The sequence below is a fragment of the Haliotis rubra genome, unplaced genomic scaffold, assembly GCF_003918875.1.
Source record: "Haliotis rubra isolate DU_JTF1 unplaced genomic scaffold, ASM391887v1 Scf82, whole genome shotgun sequence".
Lineage (NCBI taxonomy): Eukaryota > Metazoa > Mollusca > Gastropoda > Lepetellida > Haliotidae > Haliotis > Haliotis rubra.
Genome location: NW_025767546.1, coordinates 1,647,863 through 1,674,245, shown reverse-complemented (window position 1 = coordinate 1,674,245; position 26,383 = coordinate 1,647,863). Strand labels below are relative to the sequence as shown.

The window sequence follows — 26,383 nt, the reverse complement described above, 5'->3', positions numbered from 1 at the left end:
GCTCATGCTGTTGATCACTGTATCGTCTGGTCCAGACTCGATTATTTACAGACCGCCGCCATATAGCTGGAATATTGCTGAGTGCGGCGTAAAACTAAACTTACTCACTCACTCACCTTTACCAACTGAAATAAACCCATATATATGCACGTACAAAATCGTTTGACGGAAAATAGAACTATAATAAGCTGCATTACAAAAACACTATGCCTAAGTCATTCGTGGTTGGCGATGACGAGAAGCATATGGTGTAGATGTATTCAGAGACATCTATATGCACCGATGGGAATGTCAGTAGGTAACTTGATCTCTAATCGGTGCACGTTGCAGTAAGACGTACCATCACCAACGAACACCGCCTATAACAAGCCGCTCTACTTCACCCAAACATTAGCGTCGACAGAAGATAAGAAAAGAGCCATCCACGTTTAGGGCCAGTTAGAAACAAGGTCATTGTCAGAATGAGTATAGTTGTTTTCGGCGGAGCACACAAATAGGACTTCCGTAGCTCAGCATTCTTGTAAAAGTCTGTCAGCGTCTGTGGCAGCCCCGCTTGGAGAGGAAGTAAGTTTCTTTCATCCTCATCCCTGCTGTGAAGTCTGGAGCCCAAACAGGTTAATGTGTGATTTATAACGCTACTTTCAGAATGTGACCATTGGGGTTGTTTTGTTACTGAAGGCAAATTGTATATATTTCCATCTTATCACCATAGTAACCAAGCAACCAACTAGTAATTAATTTGTACGAAAACTTTGCAAAGAGAACAGGCGACATAATTATTCATTATCATTCTAATTGGAAGCTCTGAGAATCCTTTAAAACATACGATAAAACCATGCTACGAAGCTATAAAGAAAAGTAGATTTAACACAACATTTACAGAGGAAAACCTTAAAATCAGTTAACAAAGACCTTAATATGACAGCATTATATCTCCACATATGCAGATTATGACGATTCATCTGCATTCGCCACAATCTTGGTCTGTTCCTATTCTTAGAACATGAACTTAGTGGTAGAAAGGAATAACAGTAAACAAATACCTTGTAGAAAGTGATAAAGGGTCTATCTTAAGATGAGAGAGGATTATTCTCCCAACTATTCATCTCTAAGAGAATGACTTGTCACACTGTTCTGGAGCTGTTGTTTCTGGTGCCGGTGTTTATAGTTCCAATATTTTTAAACAATTTCCTGAACATTTCCCTTTTACCCACAATCCCTCGCTTCGTCCAATCAACCTGCCCCCTCACCAGAACCGACCCCTGTCTTACGATAACAGGCCAGGTAAAGTAGCTGTTAATTAACAGTAAATGAGTAAACAGCAGGCACGGAGCCTCTCTCCCCAGACAAGACATACTGGTCGGTTCCTCGGCTAGCCAGAATGCTGTGGATTCCGGGTTTCTATCGGAAACAGGATCATCCGGGTTTGACATGTCCAAATATGTGTCGATACAAGGTAGGTGGTTGTTTTTCCATTAATGCATAGATACACCAATCTGGAAATCGTTCATCAATGATAAACGGTATTTGTACTAGCGAATGGTCTGTCAGAACAGATTTCCAGTGGATGATATTTATGTCTCGGAGGAAATGCCGTTCAGACATACTATGGTTATAACGGGTTCATGTATATGCCCTGTGCTGTTACAGTCCCTGTCTTAACCTTTGTTCTGCGTCCTAACTTAAACACACCAATAATAGTCCACGTGTGACAAGTTTTCATAGCTGAAAAGAGTCAATGGGTATATTTAAAGATACCTAGTGTTCAGTTAAGTGATTAAAGCAAAATATACAGTGCAACCTCGTAAATACGAACGGTTGCGTTCCCCGTGGAAACGTCCCAATTATACGAATAGTAGAATAATAGTAAAGCATTGGCAGTAACAAAGGGGGAGTTTATGTTATTTTACACCGATGTATGTGGTTCCCTCCCGCTGCATATCGAAACCGGAGGTTGCTGTAAGCCCCTACACCTATCAATTTGAGGACTGACTGACTGAATGAATGAGTTTGGTTTTACGCCGCCGCTTTTAGCAATATTCCAGCAACATCACGGCGGGGGACACCAGAAATGGGCTTCACACATTGTACCCATGTGGGGATTCGAACCCGGGTCTTCGGCGTGACGAGCCAACGCTTTAACCACTAGGCTACCCCACCGCCCTATCAATTTGAGGACATGTCCCTTTTGTGTGAATGTTGAAAATGAAATTCACATTTTGTGTGAATGCAAATTTTAGGTTGATCTTACATACAATCTGTTTGCCTAATATTATACGTTTAATGATATTGTTATAAATGATAAAAATACTTTGTTTATTAAGTTCATGAAGTTTGAAAATATTAATTTTGTACGTATGTTAGCCAATAATATAACAAAAATGTCCTTAAGACGCAATTTACATGCGCCTACTTAAACTTTTATATACTTTCTAAAAATATTTCAAGCACAACTTACCGTATTATATTATGTAATGCTCTTATATGATTTATATGCTATAGCCTGTGCATTTTAAACACAATGGTTGCATATTCTCACTTATTTTTTCATGTATATTGTTCATTTAATATTGTAGTTTGTAATATGCTTTTTTATGTTCCATAAGTTTAAATATTTAGTGTCTCATAAGCCAGTTAAAGCTGGATGATAGCTTTTGTATTAATATTTTAAATACCTTGATTACATGTATGCCTATTGTAACTGACACTTTGATAAAATACGTCTGTCTGTCTGCAAAACTGATCTATAAAAGAAAGTACACAAGTGGTGCTTTGAGACCACAAAACACAGTATTTTAAAGGTGTTTTGATTGTGAGACTTACAAGTCATAAACATTGTGTACGTGTTGTCAAAAATCAAGGATGTCACCCAACTGCGACGTTGTCAGCACCTCACGTTCCTCCCCAACCAAGACGATCCAGTCGATGTTGACAGGTTAATGACATGCCCCGAAGTATAAGGAAATATCAATTAGAAACTAATAAATATGTACACGTTCGTGTCAATTTTAACATTATATCAACACAATCTGGTTAAATAAATCTGAACTATTTATCAAGGTACAGCGCTACAAATTATGAATACAATTATATAATGAGCAAAAAGACATACTGTACGTATCGTTTTGGGAACATTATAATTAGTTCAGTTATTGAATATATATAATGCATCTGCTATGGATAACCCTAGCTGATAACACGTGGCCACGTGTCTTTGTTACCAATCCTCAATCTGCAGTATGCTAAAAACGATATGAATACAAGTGATATGATATAAATACAAGTAAAATTACGTTTAAACGTAAATGTGCGCTACTCATTCAAATCATTACACATACAACGCTGATACACGTGCGTTTACCCATATTCATGTCAATCAACCAAGGACGGTGGGGTAGCCTAATGGTTAAAGCGTTGGCTCGTCACGCCGAAGACCCGGGTTCGAATCCCCACATGGGTACAACGTGTGAAGCCCATTTCTGGTGTCCCCCGCCGTGATGTTGCTGGAATATTGCTAAAAGCGGCGTAAAACCAAACTCAGTCAGTCAGTCAGTCAGTCAATCAACCACTCATATCAGTCATACAGACATCCATTCAAATTCCCTAGCCCTTATTCTATAAATATGTAGCTATATAATGTTTAGGTGCTAAGTAGGTGAGATAGAGTTTACTATTTTAATTGTACGGGTAATCATAAGGACTCATTAAACTGAGTTCATCTTCAACTACAAATATGTAAAAGATACGATGTATTTCAAGTAAATCAAACCCGAATTGTATTATACAGTACATCATATTTCTAATAATAAACTAGAAACTATCCATACATACAACATGTGATACACCACGTACCGCCCCGTGATGTCAATCACTGGATGGTCTGGTCCTGACATCATGATTTAAAGACCGCCGCCAAGTAGCAGCAATATTGTTGAGTGCGGCGTAAACCAACAAACTGTTTCACATTGGATCATGATCAGAAACTGCATGTTTTATATGAGCATGAAACGAAATAAATTTGATAAGCAGTTTGATAAAAGTTGGATATAATGTATATCATCTGATGCATTCCTTTGTGTAGGTTCCAACACTGACATGGCTGTGATAACCGGGCGTGGCTGTATAGCGGCTATTGGGTTGATTGTCATAGCCTTTGTCGTTGGACTTATGATCGGGCTGTTCGCCCCACAGCGCTATGGGCCAAAGTCGGACCTAATACTACGACGACTCACCAGAGATGCGGAGCCTGATGTAGGCAACACACTCATCAGCGGGATAGATCCTGCCATCATTGACAAGCACCTGCAGTAAGAATCAACTATCAACATGTGATGATGTTTTATAGATAATGCGTTAGGTATTTCTAGTTCAAATGAGTACACTCCCCTGGTTAATGTTGTTGGGTTTTTTATCTTACTTGAACCGACCCGTGAAGATCCGGGTTAGACTTCAGCAACCTATGCATGTCGTAAAAGGCGACTAACGGGATCGGGTGGTCTGGCTCGCCGACTTGGTTGCCACATGTCATCGTATCCCAATTGCGTAGATTGATGCTCATACTGTTGATCACGTTAAACAACAAAAACAAAAACCAACTTGAACCGACATTCCATATGTCCATGTTGTCTATCCATTCATCCGTGGAAAACTGTGGTAATCCCATCATCAAACGGTGTACGGAAACAGTAAAACGCCACGCCAGGACACTGGCGTTTACTCGTTCTCGATACAGAAATGGCGGTGTTCCGTTGACATGGTGCATTACTGAGTTTTTCCACGGTCGTTACTTTTATAATGTGGAGATCAAGTAAGAGGGAGAGGGAGGGAGGGGTTGAACGCCGCTTTCCACAGTATCCCAGTGACAGTGCGGCGTGTCAGGGAGAGTCCGAGGTGATGCTGGCCCCATACCGCTTTGGTTTAAACCACGAGGACAAGCTATGGTGCCAACAAACCTGAAAATCTAATTGGGGAGCACTGTGATCCGAACCCACGATCAGAGGCTCAAGGGCAGCAACTCTGCACGGCGAATTGCGGTGCTTTCCAGAACAGGGCGACCTGTGTCCCTTAAAGATTAAGTAACAATTTCAGGTAAAATCATCATTGATGAGTTCTTAAGTTCCTTAAGAATAATGCTTTAACTGACAATTTTCAGCTTTGTTTTACTCTGTCTATGTCTTGTGTTTCAAAATACAATCACGCGATTAAGAGAGTCATTAGGTGTGTATGTCACACGAAACATGTTCAAGATATCTGACGTCACGTCCGCATCTCGCCGGAACTCCTGATAATCTCCGTACGGCAGAGTACGTCAAAGATCAATGGACAGAACAGGGATATGACGTACAGATGGTGCCGTATGATGTTCTGTTGTCATACCCAGAGGAGAATCATATTAATACCGTAAGTTCTTTGATTATTTCATTGTAAATACAAGCAATAAAAGAGTTTCTAGGACTTCAGTTCTGCCCCACAACGAAGCATTTTGATACATGTGGTCTCACCTTAGGCAAGTGAGTTTGTTCAAAATTGCCTCTGTTCACCCAGCAGTTAATGGGTACCCGTTGGGATAAATTATGTGAGTATAACCTTCTAACTCCTCACAGGCAGCCTGGGTTGTCCGGGTAATTGCAGCACTTCTAAGCAGTGCTAAATTGGAAATAATCATTATACAAGTGAATAACATTATTGTTATTATTATATTGGTCATTACGCAGTTAGGTCATTAGTGTACACTGTACTGGAGGGACGACGACACTCAGGACCCGCTTAACAGAAGAACCCGTGAATGTACTTGTGCTCTCAACTGATCATTACACAAACATATTTAACGACTTAATTTTGTTAAATCAGATCTTAGTGACTAAAATGTACATAAGTACTTTGATAAGTTTAAAATGGTATGATTCCATTTTCTAAATCCAGCAATGCCTATGGTGTGTATAAAATCGTCCCCCCAAACGTCACGGGTTTTCCCTGATTCAGGTGGACTTGTCACCGAATGTTATGACCAGAGAAAAAGTTACATCTTCATATTCAAAGATTCAGTGCAATTTGTCAAGACTGAAACTAAATGTCACCTGAAGTTACCGAGTAAACAATATGTTAATAGGTGAACTTCATAGACAAATTCTATGTATGTGAGAGCCGGGAACTGGGTCCCGATCCAGAAAACGTTCGTAGCGCTACGACATTCGTAAGTCTGTGGTAAACTGTAGAGTTACGACAGGTCGTAACGTTACAAACGCTTTATGGATCAGGACCCAGGATGTCATATTACGAAGTTTGCCTCCCTATAGTTACCAACTGCTAACTCTTAACATTTGTGCTGCAGGCGAGTCTCGTGGCCTCGGACGGCAGAGTGTTGTACCAGACCTCAACCGGTGAACACGCCTTCTCCCATGGGGAGTCCCATCCGGAAGTGGTACAGCCATACAACGCCTTCTCTCCCAGTGGCCATCCCGAGGTAACACAGCAGTACTGATCATGGTCACTCTTTAAATATTGTCCTTCTCACAACAACGTCCACCCTACGTCAACATATTACGTAACAAACAGGCGACTTCGTTTCCCACCACCATTTACGGGCAGGTAGTAACATTATTTATTTGCGAATGGGGCGGTGTTTCTTGTATATCCGCTTGTCACCGGAAATCTGGTACCGGAGGTTCGCTGAGCCCCGCGCGCGCAAAGGGAGCCGGGAACCAGCTTAGTACCGGAAGTAGCGCCTCGGGAGACATCGAGCCGAAGAATCTATGACTGAAAGTTGCACGATACCGTTAACAATTTTGCGACCTATGTATACTACTCACACTTTGCTAAGGATCACAAAAATTCACAACTTTACTTAAACGTAAATTTATAATTTGAACCCGCCGTGATGTTGCTGGAATATTGCTAAAAGCGGCGTAAAACCAAACTCAGTCAGTCAGTATAATTTGAAACTGTCTACATTTGAAATTGGATAAATAATATGGTAACCCGTCTTTAGGCAAACAGTCACTTTAATCTAACCTTATGCACTTGATACATGAATAACAATAAAAGATGTTTTGATGGCACCAATCAACCATTTTGCAAATCATGGAACGAGTCATTGACAAGTACACAACACCTGTCAATAGCAGGTATGGGCTCCACACAATGAAATGACGCACAGAAACCTAAGATCCATGCTTACAATAAGCTTAGATATCTAAACCAAATTTGACCCCTCATCATAAATTTAGTTTTCTGTCGAATCCATGATTTGATCCTTAACAAAGTGTGAATAGTATAGTTACGACCTATGTAGTCTATGCATCACGGTAGCTCTTAGCTATACGTACATCAATAACAAGGCAACAGGTCTTTGGTTAACATGAATATTATGATAGCACTATCGATGGAACTACAAGCAGTAATGTTTAATTGAAATGTGTTAATTACGTTACTGGAAACTATGCAAGGTCACAGTCAATCCTACAGTAGGGAACATCTCACCTTACAGAGCGAGCTCGTGTATGCCAACTACGCCCGAGATGTTGACTTCGAGAACCTCGCCCGACTTGGGGTAAATGTTTCGGGAAAGATCGTCATTGCTCGATATGGGCAGATATTCCGAGGGAACAAGGTGAGACACTGTTCCTCTGATTAGTTCTCGCATGTTTTCACAGCCGATAGATAAATGAAAAGTTTTGATTGATTTACTTCACACTCAAGACCCATGAGAGCGAAATCACTTTTTCCGGAAACACAAGTTTTGGGATTATTCCGTAAAGAACGTTCATTAGTCATAAAGAGAGAAAGGAGTTTATCTTGTACGAATGATTTCATATTCCGGAATTCATTTCAATCTGGACAAGTTCATAGTTCGGATTAATAGGGTTTCGATCTATCAAAAGACAAAAGTTGTCCTCACTGAGTATACAACACACTGCATTATCGGGACAATAATTGGATCGTGACATACTAAGTTAGGGATATCATATGATCTAGAATCCATGTATACAAATATTCTATAATAATATGTATTGCTGATAAACATTGCTGTGGTAAACACTATAGGTTAACTTTGCCTACCAAAACGGTGCCGTTGGCATCATCCTCTTCATGGACCCGAGTGACTACACCGATGGTAACGTCACCTACCCTGACAGCATCTGGCTACCTCCTACCGGCGTCCAGAGGGGCAACATAGTTATGATTAAAGGAGATCAGGCCACCCCAGGGTACCCGGCAACGTGTAAGTATCGTGCACTTATCGAGGTACCCGGCTACGTGTAAGTATCGGGCACTTATCGGAGGTACCCGGCAACGTGTAAGTATCATGCACTTATCGGAGGTACCAGGCAACGTGCAAGTATCATGCACTTATCGGAGGTACCCGGCAACGTGCAAGTATCGTGCACTTATCGGAGGTACCCGGCAACGTGTAAGTATCGTGCACTTATCGGAGGTACCCGGCAACGTGTAAGTATCGTGCACTTATCGGAGGTACCGGGCAACGTGTAAGTATCGTGCACTTATCGGAGGTACCCGGCAACGTGTTAAAGACATGGCGTCTTCTGTAAAACGATTGAGTGGATTACATGTCAAAAAGAATGTACACCAAGATTCACGATTTTGACTGACGATGTAATTTAAGGAAAACGAAATCAAGTTGGAAGTTACTATATCGAGTTACACATATTAAGTTAATGTTTTTCTCTTAATATAAACAAACGTGTGTTGAAGAGTTTGTTTGCATATGGCACAAATAGAAGTATATTAATAATAAGTATAGTAATGATTCAGCGTCTTATAAATATGTCTTACTGTAGCTATAGTCAGTGCCCATTGAAATTAGATTGTGATGTTGCATATGCACTGTGGCAACACAATACCTTATTTTGTCTACTCTGACCCAACTTTAACAAACCTTCCAGTAATATGGTATATCAAAGAATATACTTACTCTATAATACACTTTGTCCTTTTTGTCTTCCTATGACAAAGAACTCTATTCACAGGGTATACGGAACGACTTACGGAGGAAGAATTGAAGGCCAAACTTCCTAAAATCCCTTGTCATCCAATTGGTTACGCTGATGCTTATATGCTGCTGAGGTAAAATATGATTGATTGATTTGCAGTTGATTAATGATTAATGATCATTTTCTCACATTTAACATGCATTTATAACACCTGTTGTGTCCCGTTTGATTGATGAATGGATTAAACTGTCTCTGATGGGGGTTTTTGTTTAAAAACTACAATATAGTTCCGTTTTAGAAGTACTTTTCAGCTTCTGGAAAGAAACAAACAGAAAAAGATGAATAATATATAGGAAACTTTCTTTATTCTGATAATAGTTATTCATCACAATGACCAGAAACCCATTGCATCACGGAATTGTTGTTTGAAATGTGTATTTGATTTATACAATGTTTACTTAATGGTCTATGCCATGCTAAGATGTAATGATATAAGTGTCTTTCCAGGGAGATGGAGGGAACGGCGGCGCCCCCCGAGTGGCAAGGGGGCCTGAACATCACCTACAGACTTGGGGGAACCATGGCAGCAAACACGTGCGTTCCCTCATCCGCACCTCTCATATGGATGTTCTGTCACTATGTTACCGTCACGGTTGATGCTGTCTTAAGTGATGAGCTTAAATGACATAATTGTAACATAATATATCAGTTAACGGTATATCGCACAGGACGAGATGGTTTAGTGTTGTTGGAGTGGCCTTGTCTTATTGTTCTCTGTAAGTCGAGTGAGAACGGAGGCAGTTTTAACTTCGTAAAGCTATTATTATTTTAGTGCCATCATTTGATGAAAGGTATATAAATTTATGTATGGATTGCAATTGGATTGGATTAAAATGTTCAAAATTAGATGAACTGAGATGTTCGTGATTCATAATTAGCAACAGTTACTGTATTTTCTAGTTCATCGATCACTTGATTGTCTGCCTTGTTTGCAGACCGCGGCAAGAGCGTTGCTGTAGGATATCGGGCTGTAAATACTTGCTTTTTTCGGCAAATTGTCTGAATAGCGGGTGCTACCGCTAGACAAGGACATTATTACCATTTTCACGAACACGTGATATCATCACTGATTTTCAGAGGTCAATTCATATAATTTTCAGTTATTTTGCACATCACATCAAATGGAATCTGCTAGTAAGCATGGACAATACTGTTTAGCCCTGGCGTTTTATACTCTCTTCCTCATCTCTTGATATTTTTTTTCAGGAAAGTGAAACTGTTTGTGAAGAATAAATTGAAAACAGTCAAAATATACAACGTCATAGCTAAGATGAAAGGCGTCATAGAAAGCGGTAAGTATTTCGAATAATTCTCTTTGGTCAACATAGCCTTTTCTTCGTGATAATAGAAATCTATTTTACCTACGTTGTATTCTTGCAGACAGAGTGGTACTAATAGGAAACCACAGAGACGCATGGGTGTTCGGTGGAGTTGACCCGTCTTCCGGAAGTGCCGCCATGTTGGAAATGTCCAGAGTTTACGCCGAGCGAGTCAAGGGAGGTAAGGCTATGGTAACATCTTTACCCTGACATAAGATTGGTTGGTTGGTTGGGTTGTTGTTTAACGCCGCACTCAGCAATATTCCAGCTATATGGCGGCGCTATATACCAAACAATACAGTGATCAACAGCATGAGCATATGGGATACGATGACAGGTGTCAACCTAGTCAGCAAACCTGACCACCCGATCCCGTTAGTGGCCTCTTACGACAAGCATGGGTTGTTGAAACCAATTCTACCTCGGATCTTCAGGGTTACCCTGACATAGGATGTAAGACTGGATCTTGTCATACAGGTTCATACGCGCGTGCGTGAGTGCGTGCGTGCGTGCGTGCGTGTGACTTCAGATTTTATTGTTTGTATTTTCCTCTCGAGATATTGCAAGTTGAACTGCACGATAATGCACGGTATCTTTGACAATATTTCATCCGAGATAAATATGACTCGTCAACCTGAGAATTCGACTCACACCCAGACCACATAGACGCACAATAGAAAGGTGACATCAGTGTTGATGTTACTGTGGCCTTTTGTACCTTTTTCGGTTTTCGACATCAGTTCCATAATGTAATTAAAAGATGGTGAGTTAATCCTGGCACACCGGCATGTACCGTTATTATGCTCTGTAGGCTGGGAGCCCCGGAGGTCGGTGATGTTCTGCAGCTGGGATGCTGAGGAGTTTGGTCTGGTCGGGTCGTACGAGTGGGTCGAGGTAAGTACTTTGCAATGAGGGCTTTTTTATGTTGTGCAAGTACAGAGAAGTGGCGTAAAATCTTTAGATTCATCCAGGTTGGAATTATTCTTATTTTCTGCTCTGTTTGTATTTATCAGTATGTATACACATGTAAGTGACAAGGTATGCTGAATAGAGGTAAATTTTATGTTAAAGGTCACATGCAACGTAAAACACAACTTTGCAGATTCTGATACCTTTAGGTATGGACTTACCGAAACAAATCGTCAAAAATGCAAATTCAACTTATAAAGTTGAAAAATAACGCGATGAAAAAAACCGCGCGAAATCGGAGTTCAAACGATTCACTAATTTTCCCCAGACGTTTCTGGGGAATACGGGTTTCAACAGCTGGGCTGCGCTCATAGCACGTGCACAGTGAAATAGGTTCGCGCAACTTGGAAGCGGGCTGTCTGGTGAATACTCTGTGAAGGCTTTGGTGTGAGCTATTTTCATAATGTTTTGTTGATATCTCACAGGCGCGAGCTTTTTATATGTTATGACAGTAAATAAACTGTTTATATAATTTCATTTGTCTATTTCACCACACGCTCTTCTTACCGAGTCACTTTCTCAGTTCGATACTTAAAAGCAATGTCATTATTTAGCGTTGACACAATTTCTAACTGTGATATAGATATGTCGTTGTCACAGACAAAACTCAATGTCTTGTTTTATTGACACCAGTGTGTCTGCCTGCCTGTCTGCTAATGACAATATTCAATACACAACTGCGATCACTGACCACATGCAATTTGAACTTAACACCAATCAGGCTATACACCATAAACAAAACGCATTGATTTATGGCCCGAGTTTGGTCTCTGTCACATTATGTAATTACACAGACAGGCAGGTGTGATACTTGAACACATGACATGTTATGATGTCTGTTGATTGCAAAATGTTATACACAAAAAACGAGCATGTATTTACAAAACCCAACATCTCTATATATACACACACAATGAGCCGTGAAGGCGGCATCTGCTAATGAACCAGCCGTTACACTTGAGTGCACACCCACCCGCGTTGACTGGGTTCGGTATCCCGGCTGCTTCGTTTCGAGGGAGGTAAACCCAAGTACAAAATATTGCAGTTTTGATTTGCGATTATACGCTTATAATTTTGTTTATTTGTTTTTTTCATAATCAGCAATGCATATTATATGTCATGAAGAAGTGATAATTGTGTTTTAATTATGTTTGATTTTTTGGTTGCATGTGACCTTTAAGTGTTTTTGCGCTATCTATTTGATGTTTGTATATGTATATTTTTTGTATATAGGGGTGGTATAACATGAATATTTGTGTCTGATTTGATATCATATAATATAAAATACTAGTATTATTAAAACCGTAACATGGTAGGTTAGTATTACTTTTGTATTGTTTCAGAGTAAAAAATGCACTCAGCTAAGACAGTGATTAATGAGATATGATTGCCTAAGTGGTTAAATACTAAACATATTCATCATCAAAGGATATATATGTAGAATGTTAGTGAGTGAGTTAAAATTTAACGTCACATCGGCAATATTGCAGCCATATCGTGACGAGAACAGTTTATATCAATATTCAAATCAATGAATATATAACGTAAAAACCTGTCATCTATATATGTAGAAAGAGAGAACCATTGTACCAACTATTTGCCTTGTCACAGGAGAATGTCATGTGGTTACGGAACCAGGCCGTGGCCTATCTAAACATCGATTCTACTACAGCTGGTGAGCCAACTTCATTTACTGTCAAGTATTAATCATTTTATAACTGAGGTCTAATGGCAAAGTTACCTCCCCCTTTGTGTCAGGATCCACGAATCTATGGGTTTACACGCTGTGATGGGACTGAAATAAGGTTACGTCCGGGGTTTAAACGGTGTCGACCGGTAATCAGGTCAGGACCAGACAATCAAGTGATTACCATCATGACTATTGATCTACACAACTTAGATATGATCGATGACACCTGTCAACCAGGTCAGCGAGCCAAACCACCGGATCCCGTTAGTCGTCTCTTACGATAAGCATGGGTTGCTGAAGATCAATTCTAACCCGGATCTTCACGGGTATAAGTGTCTTTAGTGTATATATGTCTCCTTATACAGTATTATGTACACTGTCTCTAGCTAACTGCATATTCACAGAAAACCGACTGTATTATTTAACATTAGTTTATTTTATACTGTAAGTGAAATCTGTTACATGCATGTACGAGTTAGAACTGCGAGTGCGGGTTTAGTTTTACGCCGCTTTTAGCAATATTCCAGCAACATCACGGCGGGGGACACAAGAAAGAGTTAGAACTGAGTCACCAGACTTATCCAGTATTTACTACAATGTTTCGGGTGATCATACCCAGTTCATCATGTGTGTTGGTTTGGGATGGCACTGATAATCTCACTAGTCCGCTAGTTAACACCTCATTTGAACATGACTTCAAATGACAGGTTTCCATGACGTGTTATATTATATGTTATATGGAGTGTTTTCACTTCCAGGTAATTACTCAATAGGGGTTGCCGCCACGCCAACACTCAGACGTGCCGTTTTCAGAGCAGCGAAAAAGGTTTGAAAGCAATAATAAAATGACAAGTGCTGTTATAGGAGCTTAACTAGCTAGTTTGGAAAACAATTTCTTTCCCTGATGCGGTTTTCATCACTTCGTCGATGTATATCCGATATTCGAACTCTATGCAAACATTTTACCACAATCGACGAGTAACTGTTTGATTCCATTTGGACACTTACTGTTTATGAACCTACAAACTTCGTGAAAATCTGCGGAGAGTCACGCGATGTGTGGACATTACAATTTAACATTGAATCAGATTGAGTGTTTAAAAATAGTTAGTTATTTGTGTTAGTGAACAGTTAGTGAACAACATCCAAAGACATGTAATTGATGAACAACAGTTTTCCAGCATGATTATTGAATACTTTCAAACCATGACCTGATGTAAAACAAATCGTTTTCATATTAGGATGTATCAGATCACTAGAAAGGGCATCCGATGTCCGTCCAGAAGCGATCACCGTTCGTCATGTTGTTGTAGGTTCCCGATTACAACCAGGCTGGTCAAACCCTGTTTGATGTATGGCGGGAGAGAAATCCGGACACACTTAACTCGGAGTTTCCCAGGTACTGGGCGCCATGATTTTTGTTCTATATGTAAACACCGTTGTTCTATATGTAACATCGTTTGTTCTATATGTAAACACCGTTTATGGTTTATACAAACACCGTTTTGTTCTATATGTAAACACCGTTGTTCTATATGTAATCACCGTTGTTCTATATGTAGATACTATATGTAAACACCGTTGTTCTATATGTAAACACCGTTGTTCTATATGTTCTAATCACCGTTGTTCTATATGTAAACACCGTTGTTCTATATGTAATCACCGTTGTTCTATATGTAAACACCGTTGTTCTATATGTAAACACCGTTGTTCTATATGTAATCACCGTTGTTCTATATGTAAACACCGTTGTTCTATATGTAAACACCGTTGTTCCACCGTTGTTCTATATGTAAACACCGTTGTTCTATATGTAAACACCGTTGTTCTATATGTAAACACCGTTGTTCTATATGTAAACACCGTTGTTCTATATGTAAACACCGTTGTTCTATATGTAAACACCGTTGTTAAACACCGTTCTATGTAAACACCGTTGTTCTATATGTAAACACCGTTGTTCTATATGTAAACACCGTTGTTCTATATGTAATCACCGTTGTTCTATATGTAAACACCGTTGTTCTATATGTAAACACCGTTGTTCTATATGTAAACACCGTTGTTCTATATGTAAACACCGTTGTTCTATATGTAAACACCGTTGTTCTATATGTAAACACCGTTGTTCTATATGTAAACACCGTTGTTCTATGTATGTATATCACCGTTGTTCTATATGTAAACACCGTTGTTCTATATGTTATCACCGTTGTTCTATATGTAAACACCGTTGTTCTATATGTAATCACCGTTTTTCTATATGTAAACACCGTTGTTCTATATGTAAACACCGTTGTTCTATATGTTATCACCGTTGTTCTATATGTAAACACCGTTGTTCTATATGTTATCACCGTTGTTCTATATGTAAACACCGTTGTTCTATATGTAAACACCGTTGTTCTATATGTAAACACCGTTGTTCTATATGTAAACACCGTTGTTCTATATGTTATCACCGTTGTTCTATATGTAAACACCGTTGTTCTATATGTAATCACCGTTGTTCTATATGTAAACACCGTTGTTCTATATGTAGACACCGTTCTATATGTAAACACCGTTGTTCTATATGTAAACACCGTTGTTCTATATGTAAACACCGTTGTTCTATATGTTATCACCGTTCTATATGTAATCACCGTTGTTCTATATGTAAACACCGTTGTTCTATATGTAAACACCGTTGTTCTATATGTAAACACCGTTGTTCTATATGTAGACACCGTTCTATATGTAAACACCGTTGTTCTATATGTAAACACCGTTGTTCTATATGTAAACACCGTTGTTCTATATGTAGACACCGTTGTTCTATATGTAATCACCGTTGTTCTATATGTAAACACCGTTGTTCTATATGTAGACACCGTTGTTCTATATGTAATCACCGTTGTTCTATATGTAAACACCGTTGTTCTATATGTAAACACCGTTGTTCTATATGTAAACACCGTTGTTCTATATGTTATCACCGTTCTATATGTAAACACCGTTGCTCTATATGTAAACACCGTTGTTCTATATGTAAACACCGTTGTTCTATATGTTATCACCGTTGTTCTATATGTAAACACCGTTGTTCTATATGTAATCACCGTTGTTCTATATGTAAACTTACCGTTGTTCTATATATGTAGACACCGTTCTATATGTAAACACCGTTGTTCTATATGTAAACACCGTTGTTCTATATGTAAACACCGTTGTTCTATATGTAAACACCGTTGTTCTATATGTAAACACCGTTGTTCTATATGTTATCACCGTTGTTCTATATGTAAACACCGTTGTTCTATATGTAATCACCGTTGTTCTATATGTAAACACCGTTGTTCTATATGTAGACACCGTTCTATATGTAAACACCGTTGTTCTATATGTAAACACCGTTGTTCTATATGTAAACACCGTTGTTCTATATGTTATCACCGTTCTATATGTAATCACCGTTGTTCTATATGTAAACACCGTTGTTCTATATGTAAACACCGTTGTTCTATATGTAAACACCGTTGTTCTATATGTAGACACCGTTCTATATGTAAACACCGTTGTTCTATATGTAAACACCGTTGTTCTATATGTAAACACCGTTCTATATGTAGACACCGTTGTTCTATATGTAATCACCGTTGTTCTATATGTAAACACCGTTGTTCTATATGTAGACACCGTTGTTCTATATGTAATCACCGTTGTTCTATATGTAAACACCGTTGTTCTATATGTAAACACCGTTTTTCTATATGTAAACACCGTTGTTCTCTATGTTATCACCGTTGTTCTATATGTAAACACCGTTGTGTCGAATGTACGGCTGTCTCGAAGTAAAAGTGTATGTTGTTGTACCGAACCTCGGATAACCAAAAGTATTTACATAGATCCCTTTCACTTCGACACCACGACCTGTCGGGGGGATCGGGGGAATCATCAGGACGTACATTCTGATCCATACAAGGTCTTTGAATGGCATTTAGACGTGATACACATAAGGAAGAGGATTTTTACGTTTCGGAGTATATGAAGGAGTAAGGATATACTCTGAAACGTTGTGTTCCTCATAATAAAGAAGTTGACATCCATAAAAATCCTCTTCCTTCCTGATCCATACAGTATTGGCAAATGGTAATTACATGGAAAGGCAACCAACGCCACTGATATGGGGTAAAGGAACCTCATTTGTCCAGACATTTCCCTATTCGAGGTATGCTTCTGTTGAGACGACCATTGTCACCATGACTCATGTTCGTCCACTCGGTAAAGGAAGCCCCACGTTTACTGAGAATGGGGGCTGGACTTGACAGTGGTCATTGGGGCAAGATCAGGACTGGCAATGACATGGATGTTCAGCTGTTGAAGCTGCTGGCATTATCATCTGAGGAAGATCAATCGTCCCCAAAACGTTGTGCAGATGGGGCCGCGAGTTGTGCATTGGTGTAGCGATGGTATTTGTGACTGTTATATACAATATGGAGCGCAGTTGGGTCAGGCATTGTGATACCACCAACACCGTTATATACCCACCCCCAAAACCATCATGCTGTACGACATTAACTTAGACATTAACGCCATTATCCAAGTGTTATTCCCTACTCCACTGACGCCTCTGATTCAAGTGACATGCACATATTTGCGAATTTTGGGAAAGAATTTGCCGTCTCTGCAAACACTGCAGAGGCATATATTCGTACACCAGTTGTCTGCTTCAACCGGTTCCTTGTCCGAGGGGCAGTTTTCAACCGATATTTTAATGCCAGACTCATTGTACAATACAATGGTAAATATAGCATACCACCCCTTGCACACGCTCTCCGAAGCCACGTGCTTCATGACCGTCACTGACATGTGTATGCTTGATTTATCCAGATATGTACTTGTCACTGAAATTACGTTCGTCCAGTGCAAGAAATTAGTGTAGGCCTACGTTCTTTTACCTTCGCCCCAAAACAAATATCCCATACTTTTGGGGATAGCATTTTCTCCTTAGAATTTTCAGCAAAGGTATTTCGACAAATACGCATGTGGCCACCCTGCCACATATTGCCTCATTACTATTTCTATTCTGTTATTATACCGTAGTCATGTATGCTGTCATATAAGGCTTTGACTAATAAGCGTCGCTTGAATGTATTTCTAGGCTCAAAATGCCGGGAGCAGGATCGGATTTTGTACCATTCGAGGAAGATGTTGCTATCCCTACCTTAACAGCTGCCTACAGGAACATGGTAATCATTAATAAATAGCCTTTTTATCTTCTCTTTTTCTGACCTCCTGGTCGAGGGCGTCCAGACCGTTTTGCAGTGATCCTTCGAATTTCAAAATCGTACTTGGTCTTTTCGTGGGATTTAGCAAAGTCTGACCGTTTGTTTCGGTTTTCAAGATATATTTCTGGTGAACCATGTGTGGTCCATCTTGTCTGTGCTTCCTCAACCAAAAGACATACTGACATACGAAATGTGGAACTACTACAAGTATTAATGTACGTGTGAATGAAGATCTATGTTGAAGATATTGACCTGTGTACATGTGGACAGTTGGTCACATCCTGATGTCAGTGTATATGTGAAACTACTTGACACACACGAGTAATGGCCTTTGTGTATACTACATGACACACACGAGTAATGGCCTCAGTGTAAACTACATGCGATATGTTATCCCTGTAAGGATGTGGAACTTCTGTACACATTGACCTGTATTTAAATAGGGTCTTAATTGGGATGTACCTGCATTTCAATTTAACAAATATGTAGTACTTTTATTCGTTCCTTTCTTTAATTTAAGCTTTGTATTTAAATGGAGTGTGCTTGTGTGTGTGTTGGTGGTGGGCGCCAGTGATGGGGTACCCACATTAACATCTTAATGTTCACATAATTGGGCAAAATGGTTCTCATCCTGTAAGCCATCATGACAAATTCAAAGTAAGACATCTGACGTTTATGACAATTAAGGTAACGATGTTAATACTGCATCAATATACCTGTTGCAGGACCTGGGGTACAGGGTGCACAAGGAACATACCCACCCGCTGTACCACACACTATATGATGGGTACCGTTACGTCAAGATGATTGATCCGGAACTGGGGACTGCCCGCTCAGTGGCGGCCCTTGTCATCGAGACTGCGCGAGATCTCGTCGATTCTCTGATTTTGCCTTTGGATGTGCGAGATTATGCTGAAGCAGTGGAAGGCTATATTGAAACGCTTTTCGACTCAGAAAAAAGAACAATTTTCTTCTCACGGCATAACATCGGGTCAGTTTCATGATTCTGTCTTTCTTTAAAAATAACATGTTTTGTAGGTTGATTAGGATAAATAACGTATTACATGGTATTACTTCAAACAGTAATAGCGCTAAAATAACATGCATTCTACTATGGATTTGGAAGAACTTGATTCTGATTGGTTAATTGATGGTAACAAAATCAAATTTATCAACTTAATCTACTGAGGTGGTCATTCCATGGAACAAAATCTGCCGGGAAAATGTAAATGTCAAGGCGTGTATCTTGATGTTAGAGAAAAGCTCGATGTAAGCTCTTAGACGTTCAGCGCTATGGTGAAATCTACGTGCACGGGTTAGTGCTGCAGACCCTATAGCTTTGATGAGGGCAAATTAAACGGGGATTCGAAATCACCGTCGAAGGTGTCTTGCACACCGCCAAGACGCACTTACCCCTCAGGCGGGACACTTCCGTTATAATGGTTTCCTTGTTTCATTTCAGCGGCTATCAAGTCCGCATCGCACAATTTTACCAAAGCCGCAGAGGAATTTCACTTGGCTTTGGACAAAGTTGATTTACACAAGTAAGGAACCTACTTTCCTTGTGAGTGAGTGAGTGAGTGAATGAATGAGTACGTAAATGGTTAGTCATTGAGCGAATGAGTGAGATATATTTCAGTCATGTCACAACTAGGGCTTACAATGGGGGAACCACAAAGTGACTCAAGTCGTACAGAGCTGGTACTCTGAAACCCTTGAGTCTTTTGTAGCGGTCCTGATCAAAGAGAATCAGAGCTTACAACGGAATCCATCTCCGCACAGCTAATTACTGTCCCTAACACTTTGTTTGAGGGGAGGGAGGAGGTAGTTTTTGTTCGAGACGGCGTGTGTTTTTAGCCACTGCTTCTAAACACACAGTTCATTTCTGAGAAAAGAAGAGTCGTGATATACTTACCCACAACTTCTTCTCGTTCTCGGTACTCAGAGGATGCAACTTGCTTCATCCATCTCGCTATCTGCCACACACCCAACTTCACCTTGTGGTTCATGGATGCTAACCTCAAAACATTTAATTGTTTTGAATTAAAGTGAAGCCTTTCACGGCCCCTGAGAGGTGAAAGACTAAGTTAGAAAATCATAATCAGTTTGTGTGTGTCAGGTTTAACGCTGTTCTTGGCATTATTCCGGTTATACCACGACTTGTCAGCTTAATATGGGAGGTAAGACTGAAATGAGGCAAGTCTGAGACCTTTACCACTTCAGTAGTATCTTCTACGTTGATGTAGTTATCATCTAATATGGCACTAATACCCTTCCATACAAGCAGGAACACAGACGCCGTCCCGGAAGCACTGAGAAAATACTACGTTTTCCAAAGAGTTTTTCTATCTGAGCTGTATACATGAGCCAAACCCTGTTATATTTGTATCATGAACGCCTTAAGCCAGACAACATCAGTTTAATGACGTCACTCTTCCAGCCCTCTTGAAGTGAGATCCATCAATGACAAGCTGCAGGCCATGGAGAAGGCGTTCCAGGTTCATGCCGGACTTCCGAACAGAAAGGAATACAAGTAATTATATACTATCATGGTATCCATGTGTACTATCGCGAGATACAGTCACAATGTTAAAAATACATAATATACTTCTCATCAAAAGTTTAGGCTCACTAGTGTAAATATAGCCACTTACTTCAGGCAACTGTTCTAAACTAAATTTTGATTTTTGAATATTCCACACTGTTTAAAGGTACTGTTCACACATGAACTGATGTATTGTAAAACAAATTCGTAACGTTGAAAACAATATTGTCATGAGTTCAGTAAATGATACAAATCAGTGAAAATTGGCGAATTCTTAACGAAACTTTACACCAAAACGCAGCTGTTCACATGTACGATATTTGCACATGCTTTTCAGCAATTTCATGCATGATCCTCGTGCAATTCATCTGCATAACGTTTGCAGTTGGTTCCCCTAAGTTAGTGGAAAAATCAATCTTCGATGTTACCATATATATGTATATAACATATAGTGAGTGTTTAAAGTGAGTCTAAACTTTTGAAGAGAAGTATATGTTACTGTTAATGACATCAAACACAGTTTTAGTTAATACACACCTGTTGACTACAGTCATTTGTTGTCTAATAACAAATCCTTTTGGAATAAAATACCATGGCAGTCATGTGCACATAATAACTCACTACAACAAATAGGCACAGATAGATGGGAAGGATTCCTGCTGTTTGGAGTTAAGACATAAGTTAGTTTCTAAATACTCAGTTCTCCGCTCAGCTCCAGTGATAATATCATCAGCCTTACGATGTGAGTTCGAATCCAAGGCAAACATGGAGTCTGAAGAAATGAGGTGAGGTGAAATTGGGTTTAACGTCGTGCTTGAGAATATTTCTCTGAAGAAATGGAAAACACTAGGACGTTAATACTTTTAACATAGCAACATTTTAAGAAGTGTGCTATAGTATTTCGAGCCTACATTTGTAAGTAAAAAGGGTGGGTTTATCGACCAAAATCCAAAGAAACCATGGCAACCAGATGGGGTGAGGACATGGGGCTTAACATCGCCTTCACGATTATTGCACTTACAGCGACATGCACGCATAACAAAATTTTGGACAACATTTAGCAGTGTCTATTTCTCACACCGCCGAGGTATTTGCATGTATATTTATACCAACGGATAGGAAATGTAATATTCTACATGTATGTGTAATCTTATGGCCGTACGCAGATCCAGGACCACTCGTGCGCAAATCTCGCACAACGTTCACTTTTCAAACCTTATGAAAATGTGCGCCTGAAAAAAAACTCGGCATCAAAAAGGGCTTAAGACTGGTAGGTAGCAGTCTCAGGATTTAAGAGAAAAAATGATCTCAGTCTTAACTTTTAAGACTAAAAAATGTACGTGATCCACTTTCATGACCCCGGGGCCAGAGCTATCAAAACTACCCAGGTTTCCGAGCGCTATGGCGAAAAAAAGATATGTTTAAATCAAATTTCATGGTCAAACTATTTCGTAAATAAAATTTTACAGCTGTTTACGTTAACATTTTTATAAAGTCAACATTACTATGAAATCCAAATTTTACATCAAAATCAACATTTTTATGAAAGTGAACATTTTTTTAAAAGAAACCAAATTATTCATCAATAAGTCTACACAATTTTACAACAAAATCAACATTTTTTTATCAAAGTCAACCTTTTTTAACAAAAACATTTTTTTTTTAACTTAAACACTTTGTAAAATGTACATTAAAAAAATCATTAAAGTCAATAAGGGTTGTAATTGTCCTCTCCGTAATGGTAAAATAACTAGGTGGCTTTTGTCCTAGGTGGTATTTGTCCATGGTGGCATTTGTCCAGGTGGCTTTTGTCCGGGTGGCTTTTGTCCTGCTCCCCTCGCGTGCACACGTGTTTCCGGACTATTCCTTCTCCATCCAGAACAAGATCATCATGACAGCGAGACCGTGGGGTATGAAGAACTGGACAATCTGGGTTAATGTTTTTTAAATTTCAGGCACGTGCTGCTATCACCGAGTAGCGCCGACTACTACAAGACGACCACGTTCCCAGGGATGGCGGACCTCCTGTACCAGATCGGGGACAACGCCGGACGCTGGAGGGAGGTGAAGACACACTTGTCTGTGTTAACCTTCTGTATACAGTCTGCCGCCGATATACTTACAAGCTGATTCTTTACAGCAGTTTTCTTGTTATAAAGATTGTATAAGTGTATATGTCGTGACTTTAATTATCAATCTTACCTGTAAAATATTTATAGTTTTTGTTCTAAATGATACCAATTAAACTCTGTCAAAAAAGAAACGCAACCCTGTCCTCAGATATGAAAAATTCGTTTGAATGAAGTTATTGCTTCCAAAAGAAATGTTATTCGAATGTATTGAAATTATACACGTAATTAATGAAGATTACCATCCAAACAACTGCATTTGTACGCATAAGTGTATTTTATTGCTTATTCCGTCACAACGCATGAAATGACCTCTCATGGTGACTTCGAAATTGCACACTGTAAGATGTATAAAGCCCATGTGCTTTCGTACTTTCATCCATTTGTCGCATGAAAGCTGTGTGAAAAAATGCCACGATTGAGTGCTGCCGACCGAAATATCGCCATTGGTCAGTTTGAGTGTCACATGGAGACGCTACAACAACTGGTGGCGCCGAAGTCCAAGAATCACGACTTCGTGTGACCACCGTGGGTCATCAGAACTAAACGGCATCGCCTCGGCATCGAACGAATACCAGGTTTGAGGGAATCTCGTGTTGCTTAGGAATCGCAGCCCACTCTGCCTGTAGTGCCTGTGACCAGTTGCTGAAGTGTACTGGGGCTGAGGGTTACGGCGTCGCACCCGTCTGTCCAGGGCATTTCCTTTACAGATGTTCGATCGGGTTTGTCCGGTGATCTTGAGGGCCAGGACGGAGCAAACGTGATGTTGTGGTTCTGGAGGAAGTTTTGCTATCTGTGACGTTGACTGTGTGGGGCCTATAGCATTTCGAAACCTACATTTGTAAGTAAAAGGGTCCCTCTATCGACCAAAATCCAAAGAAACCATGGCAATGATGGGGTGAGGACATGGGGCTTAACATCGCCTTCACGATTATTGCACTTACAGCGACATGCACGCATAGCAAAATTTTTGGACAACATTTAGCAGTGTCTGTTTTCACACCGCCGAGGTATTTGCATGTATATTTATACCAACGGATAGGAAATGTAATATTCTACATGTATGTGTAATCTTATGGCCGTACGCAGATCCAGGACCACTCGTGCGCAAATCTCGCACAACGTTCACTTTTCAAACCTTATGAAAATGTGCGCCTGAAAAAAACCTCGGCATCAAAAAGGGGTTAAGACTGGTAGGTAGCAGTCTCGGGATTTAAGAGAAAAAATGATCTCAGTCTTAACTAAAAAATGTACGTGATCCACTTTCATGACCCCGGGGCCAGAACTATCAAAACTACCCAGGTTTCCGAGCGCTATGGCGAAAAAAAAATATGTTTAAATCAAATTTCAAGGTCAAACTATTTCGTAAATAAAATTTTACAGCTGTTTACGTTAACATTTTTATAAAGTCAACATTACTATGAAATCCAAATTTTACTTTCAAAGTCAACATTTTTATGAAAGTGAACATTGTTTTAAAAGAAACCAAATTATTCATCAATAAGTCTACACAATTTTACAACAAAATCAACATTTTTAATCAAGTCAACCTTTTTTAACAAAAACATTTTTTTTTTAAATTAAACACTTTGTAAAATGTATATTAAAAAAATCCTTAAAGTCAATAAGGGTTGTAATTGTCCTCTCTGTAATGGTAAAATAACTAGGTGGCTTTTGTCCTAGGTGGTATTTGTCCAGGTGGCATTTGTCCAGGTGGCTTTTGTCCGGGTGGCTTTTGTCCTGCTCCCCTCGCGTGCACACGTGTTTCCGGACTATTCCTTCTCCATCCAGAACAAGATCACCATGACAGCGAGACCGTGAGGTATAAAAAACTTGACAATCTGGGTTGTTGTTTTTTAAAATTTCAGGCACGTGCTGCTATCACCGAGTAGCGCCGACTACTACAAGACGACCACGTTCCCAGGGATGGCGGACCTCCTGTACCAGATCGGGGACAACGCCGGACGCTGGAGGGAGATGAAGACTCACTTGTCCGTCTTAACCTTCTGTATACAGTCTGCCGCCGATATACTTACAAGCTGATTCTATACAGCAGTTTTCTTGTTTTAAAGATTGTATAAGTGTATATGTCGTGACTTTAATTATCAATCTTACCTGTAAAATATTTATATTGTTTTGTTCTAAATGATACCAATTAGTTCTTAATGGACATTGTTTTTGTTTATATATACTGTGACATTTTTCATCATCATATTCAAATTATTATAGAAACTTGTATTTGATACATAACAGATGGTACGGGTATGGACTTATAGGATTTAAATTTCTGAGATAAGGATTTTTGAAATGGAAATGAGTCTGTATTACATTTCATAACTGTAAAATTAAAACAGTTGCTTTGAATTCTGTTTTGTTAGACTTCACTTCTGTTCCACAGGGAAAATGCCTCACTTCACTTCAGAAATAACGGCAAACCGCTTACGGTGTTAATCGTTTCGGATGAAATTTAATATTGATAAAGTATTTATCTTTAAGTCATCTGTATTATGCATAAGTGCTGAAATAATACTGACCAGCCGACGGCCTAAAACATATGCATATTTTCCACTCTTATATGTCTCTAAATATAGCGCAGACAAATATGGCAGCAGCAGCAGCTCTGTAAACGTTGTAGTGTCCGTTGATCGTTTATGTACATCCCTCGTCCTTATACAAAACCATCCAGATCACACTTGTGGCGTTGCAACATGCATAGTGAGGTCCAAAGTATAACTGTGAAACTTTAATATAAATGGGTGAGTATGGTTTTACACCACTTTTATCAACATTCCAGCAATATCACGGCGGGGGACACCAGAAATGTGCATCACACATTGTACCCGTGTGGGGAATCGAACCCGGATCTTCGGCGTGACGAGCCAACGCTTTAACCACTAGGCTACCCCAACGCCCTTTAATATTAATGATTATAAATTATGATGAACAAGTTTTCAAGGTAGTCTCGTTAAGCATACTTCGTGCTTTAAACCAAGTCAGGATCCTCACGCCTGACATACATCGTTAATACCTAGATGCTACAGTTGTTGAATTTAACATCGGCAAAATCATACTATCGTGACGAGCCAAGATGCTCTCTGAGTTCTCATGAGGGAAATTATCAGATATATCACTTGTGTCAAGTCCACACAAATTACATGGCAGAATAATGTTGGCTTTCAAAGAACAATGTACATAGGTATTTTGCATTGTATCCTGAAAAATCTCCAAATGATAGGTGCAAAGTCATAACGATCAGTTAGTTTGGCGTTTGAGTATATAGTCACACATAACGCCATCTTTGACTTATATTCTAGAGTGAGTGAGTTAGTCATATGATAGTTTTAGCAATATTCAAGCAATATCACGACAGGGGAAACCAAAAATGGGCTTCGCACATGTCAAATTGAACCGGTCTTCAGCGTAACGAGCGAACGATTTAATCACTGG

At 39.6% G+C, this 26,383-nt stretch overlaps 1 protein-coding gene across 2 annotated transcripts; it reads left to right on the top strand.

Annotated features, from left to right (window-relative positions):
• Positions 1-536: 536 nt before the first annotated feature.
• LOC124262084 (glutamate carboxypeptidase 2-like) lies at positions 537-23,013 on the top strand. 2 transcript variants are annotated; one of them, XM_046696517.1, is made up of 19 exons: positions 537-614; positions 4,082-4,307; positions 5,247-5,400; positions 6,332-6,463; positions 7,487-7,609; positions 8,044-8,221; positions 8,988-9,084; positions 9,459-9,545; positions 10,218-10,303; positions 10,392-10,511; positions 11,142-11,224; positions 12,911-12,974; positions 13,748-13,815; positions 14,303-14,388; positions 18,136-18,223; positions 18,988-19,253; positions 19,725-19,806; positions 20,703-20,795; positions 22,763-23,012. In XM_046696517.1, the coding sequence occupies exons 2-17, from the start codon at positions 4,096-4,098 to the stop codon at positions 19,795-19,797; spliced, it is 1,917 nt and encodes a 638-aa protein (XP_046552473.1). In that variant the 5' UTR covers positions 537-614; positions 4,082-4,095; the 3' UTR covers positions 19,798-19,806; positions 20,703-20,795; positions 22,763-23,012. The 2 variants fall into 2 exon arrangements, with proteins under 2 accessions (XP_046552473.1, XP_046552472.1); XM_046696516.1 differs by lacking the exon at positions 537-614 and adding an exon at positions 632-1,456 and having other exon boundaries at positions 22,763-23,013.
• Positions 23,014-26,383: the final 3,370 nt, after the last annotated feature.

Bases quoted from the DNA above. Each gene is read 5' to 3' on its own strand.
- LOC124262084 (XM_046696516.1), top strand. From the start codon at position 1,432: ATGTCCAAATATGTGTCGATACAAG. The intron at 1,457-4,081 runs GTAGGTGGTTGT...TCCTTTGTGTAG, and splicing joins CAAATATGTGTCGATACAAG to GTTCCAACACTGACATGGCT. The intron at 18,224-18,987 runs GTAATCATTAAT...TACCTGTTGCAG, and splicing joins CAGCTGCCTACAGGAACATG to GACCTGGGGTACAGGGTGCA.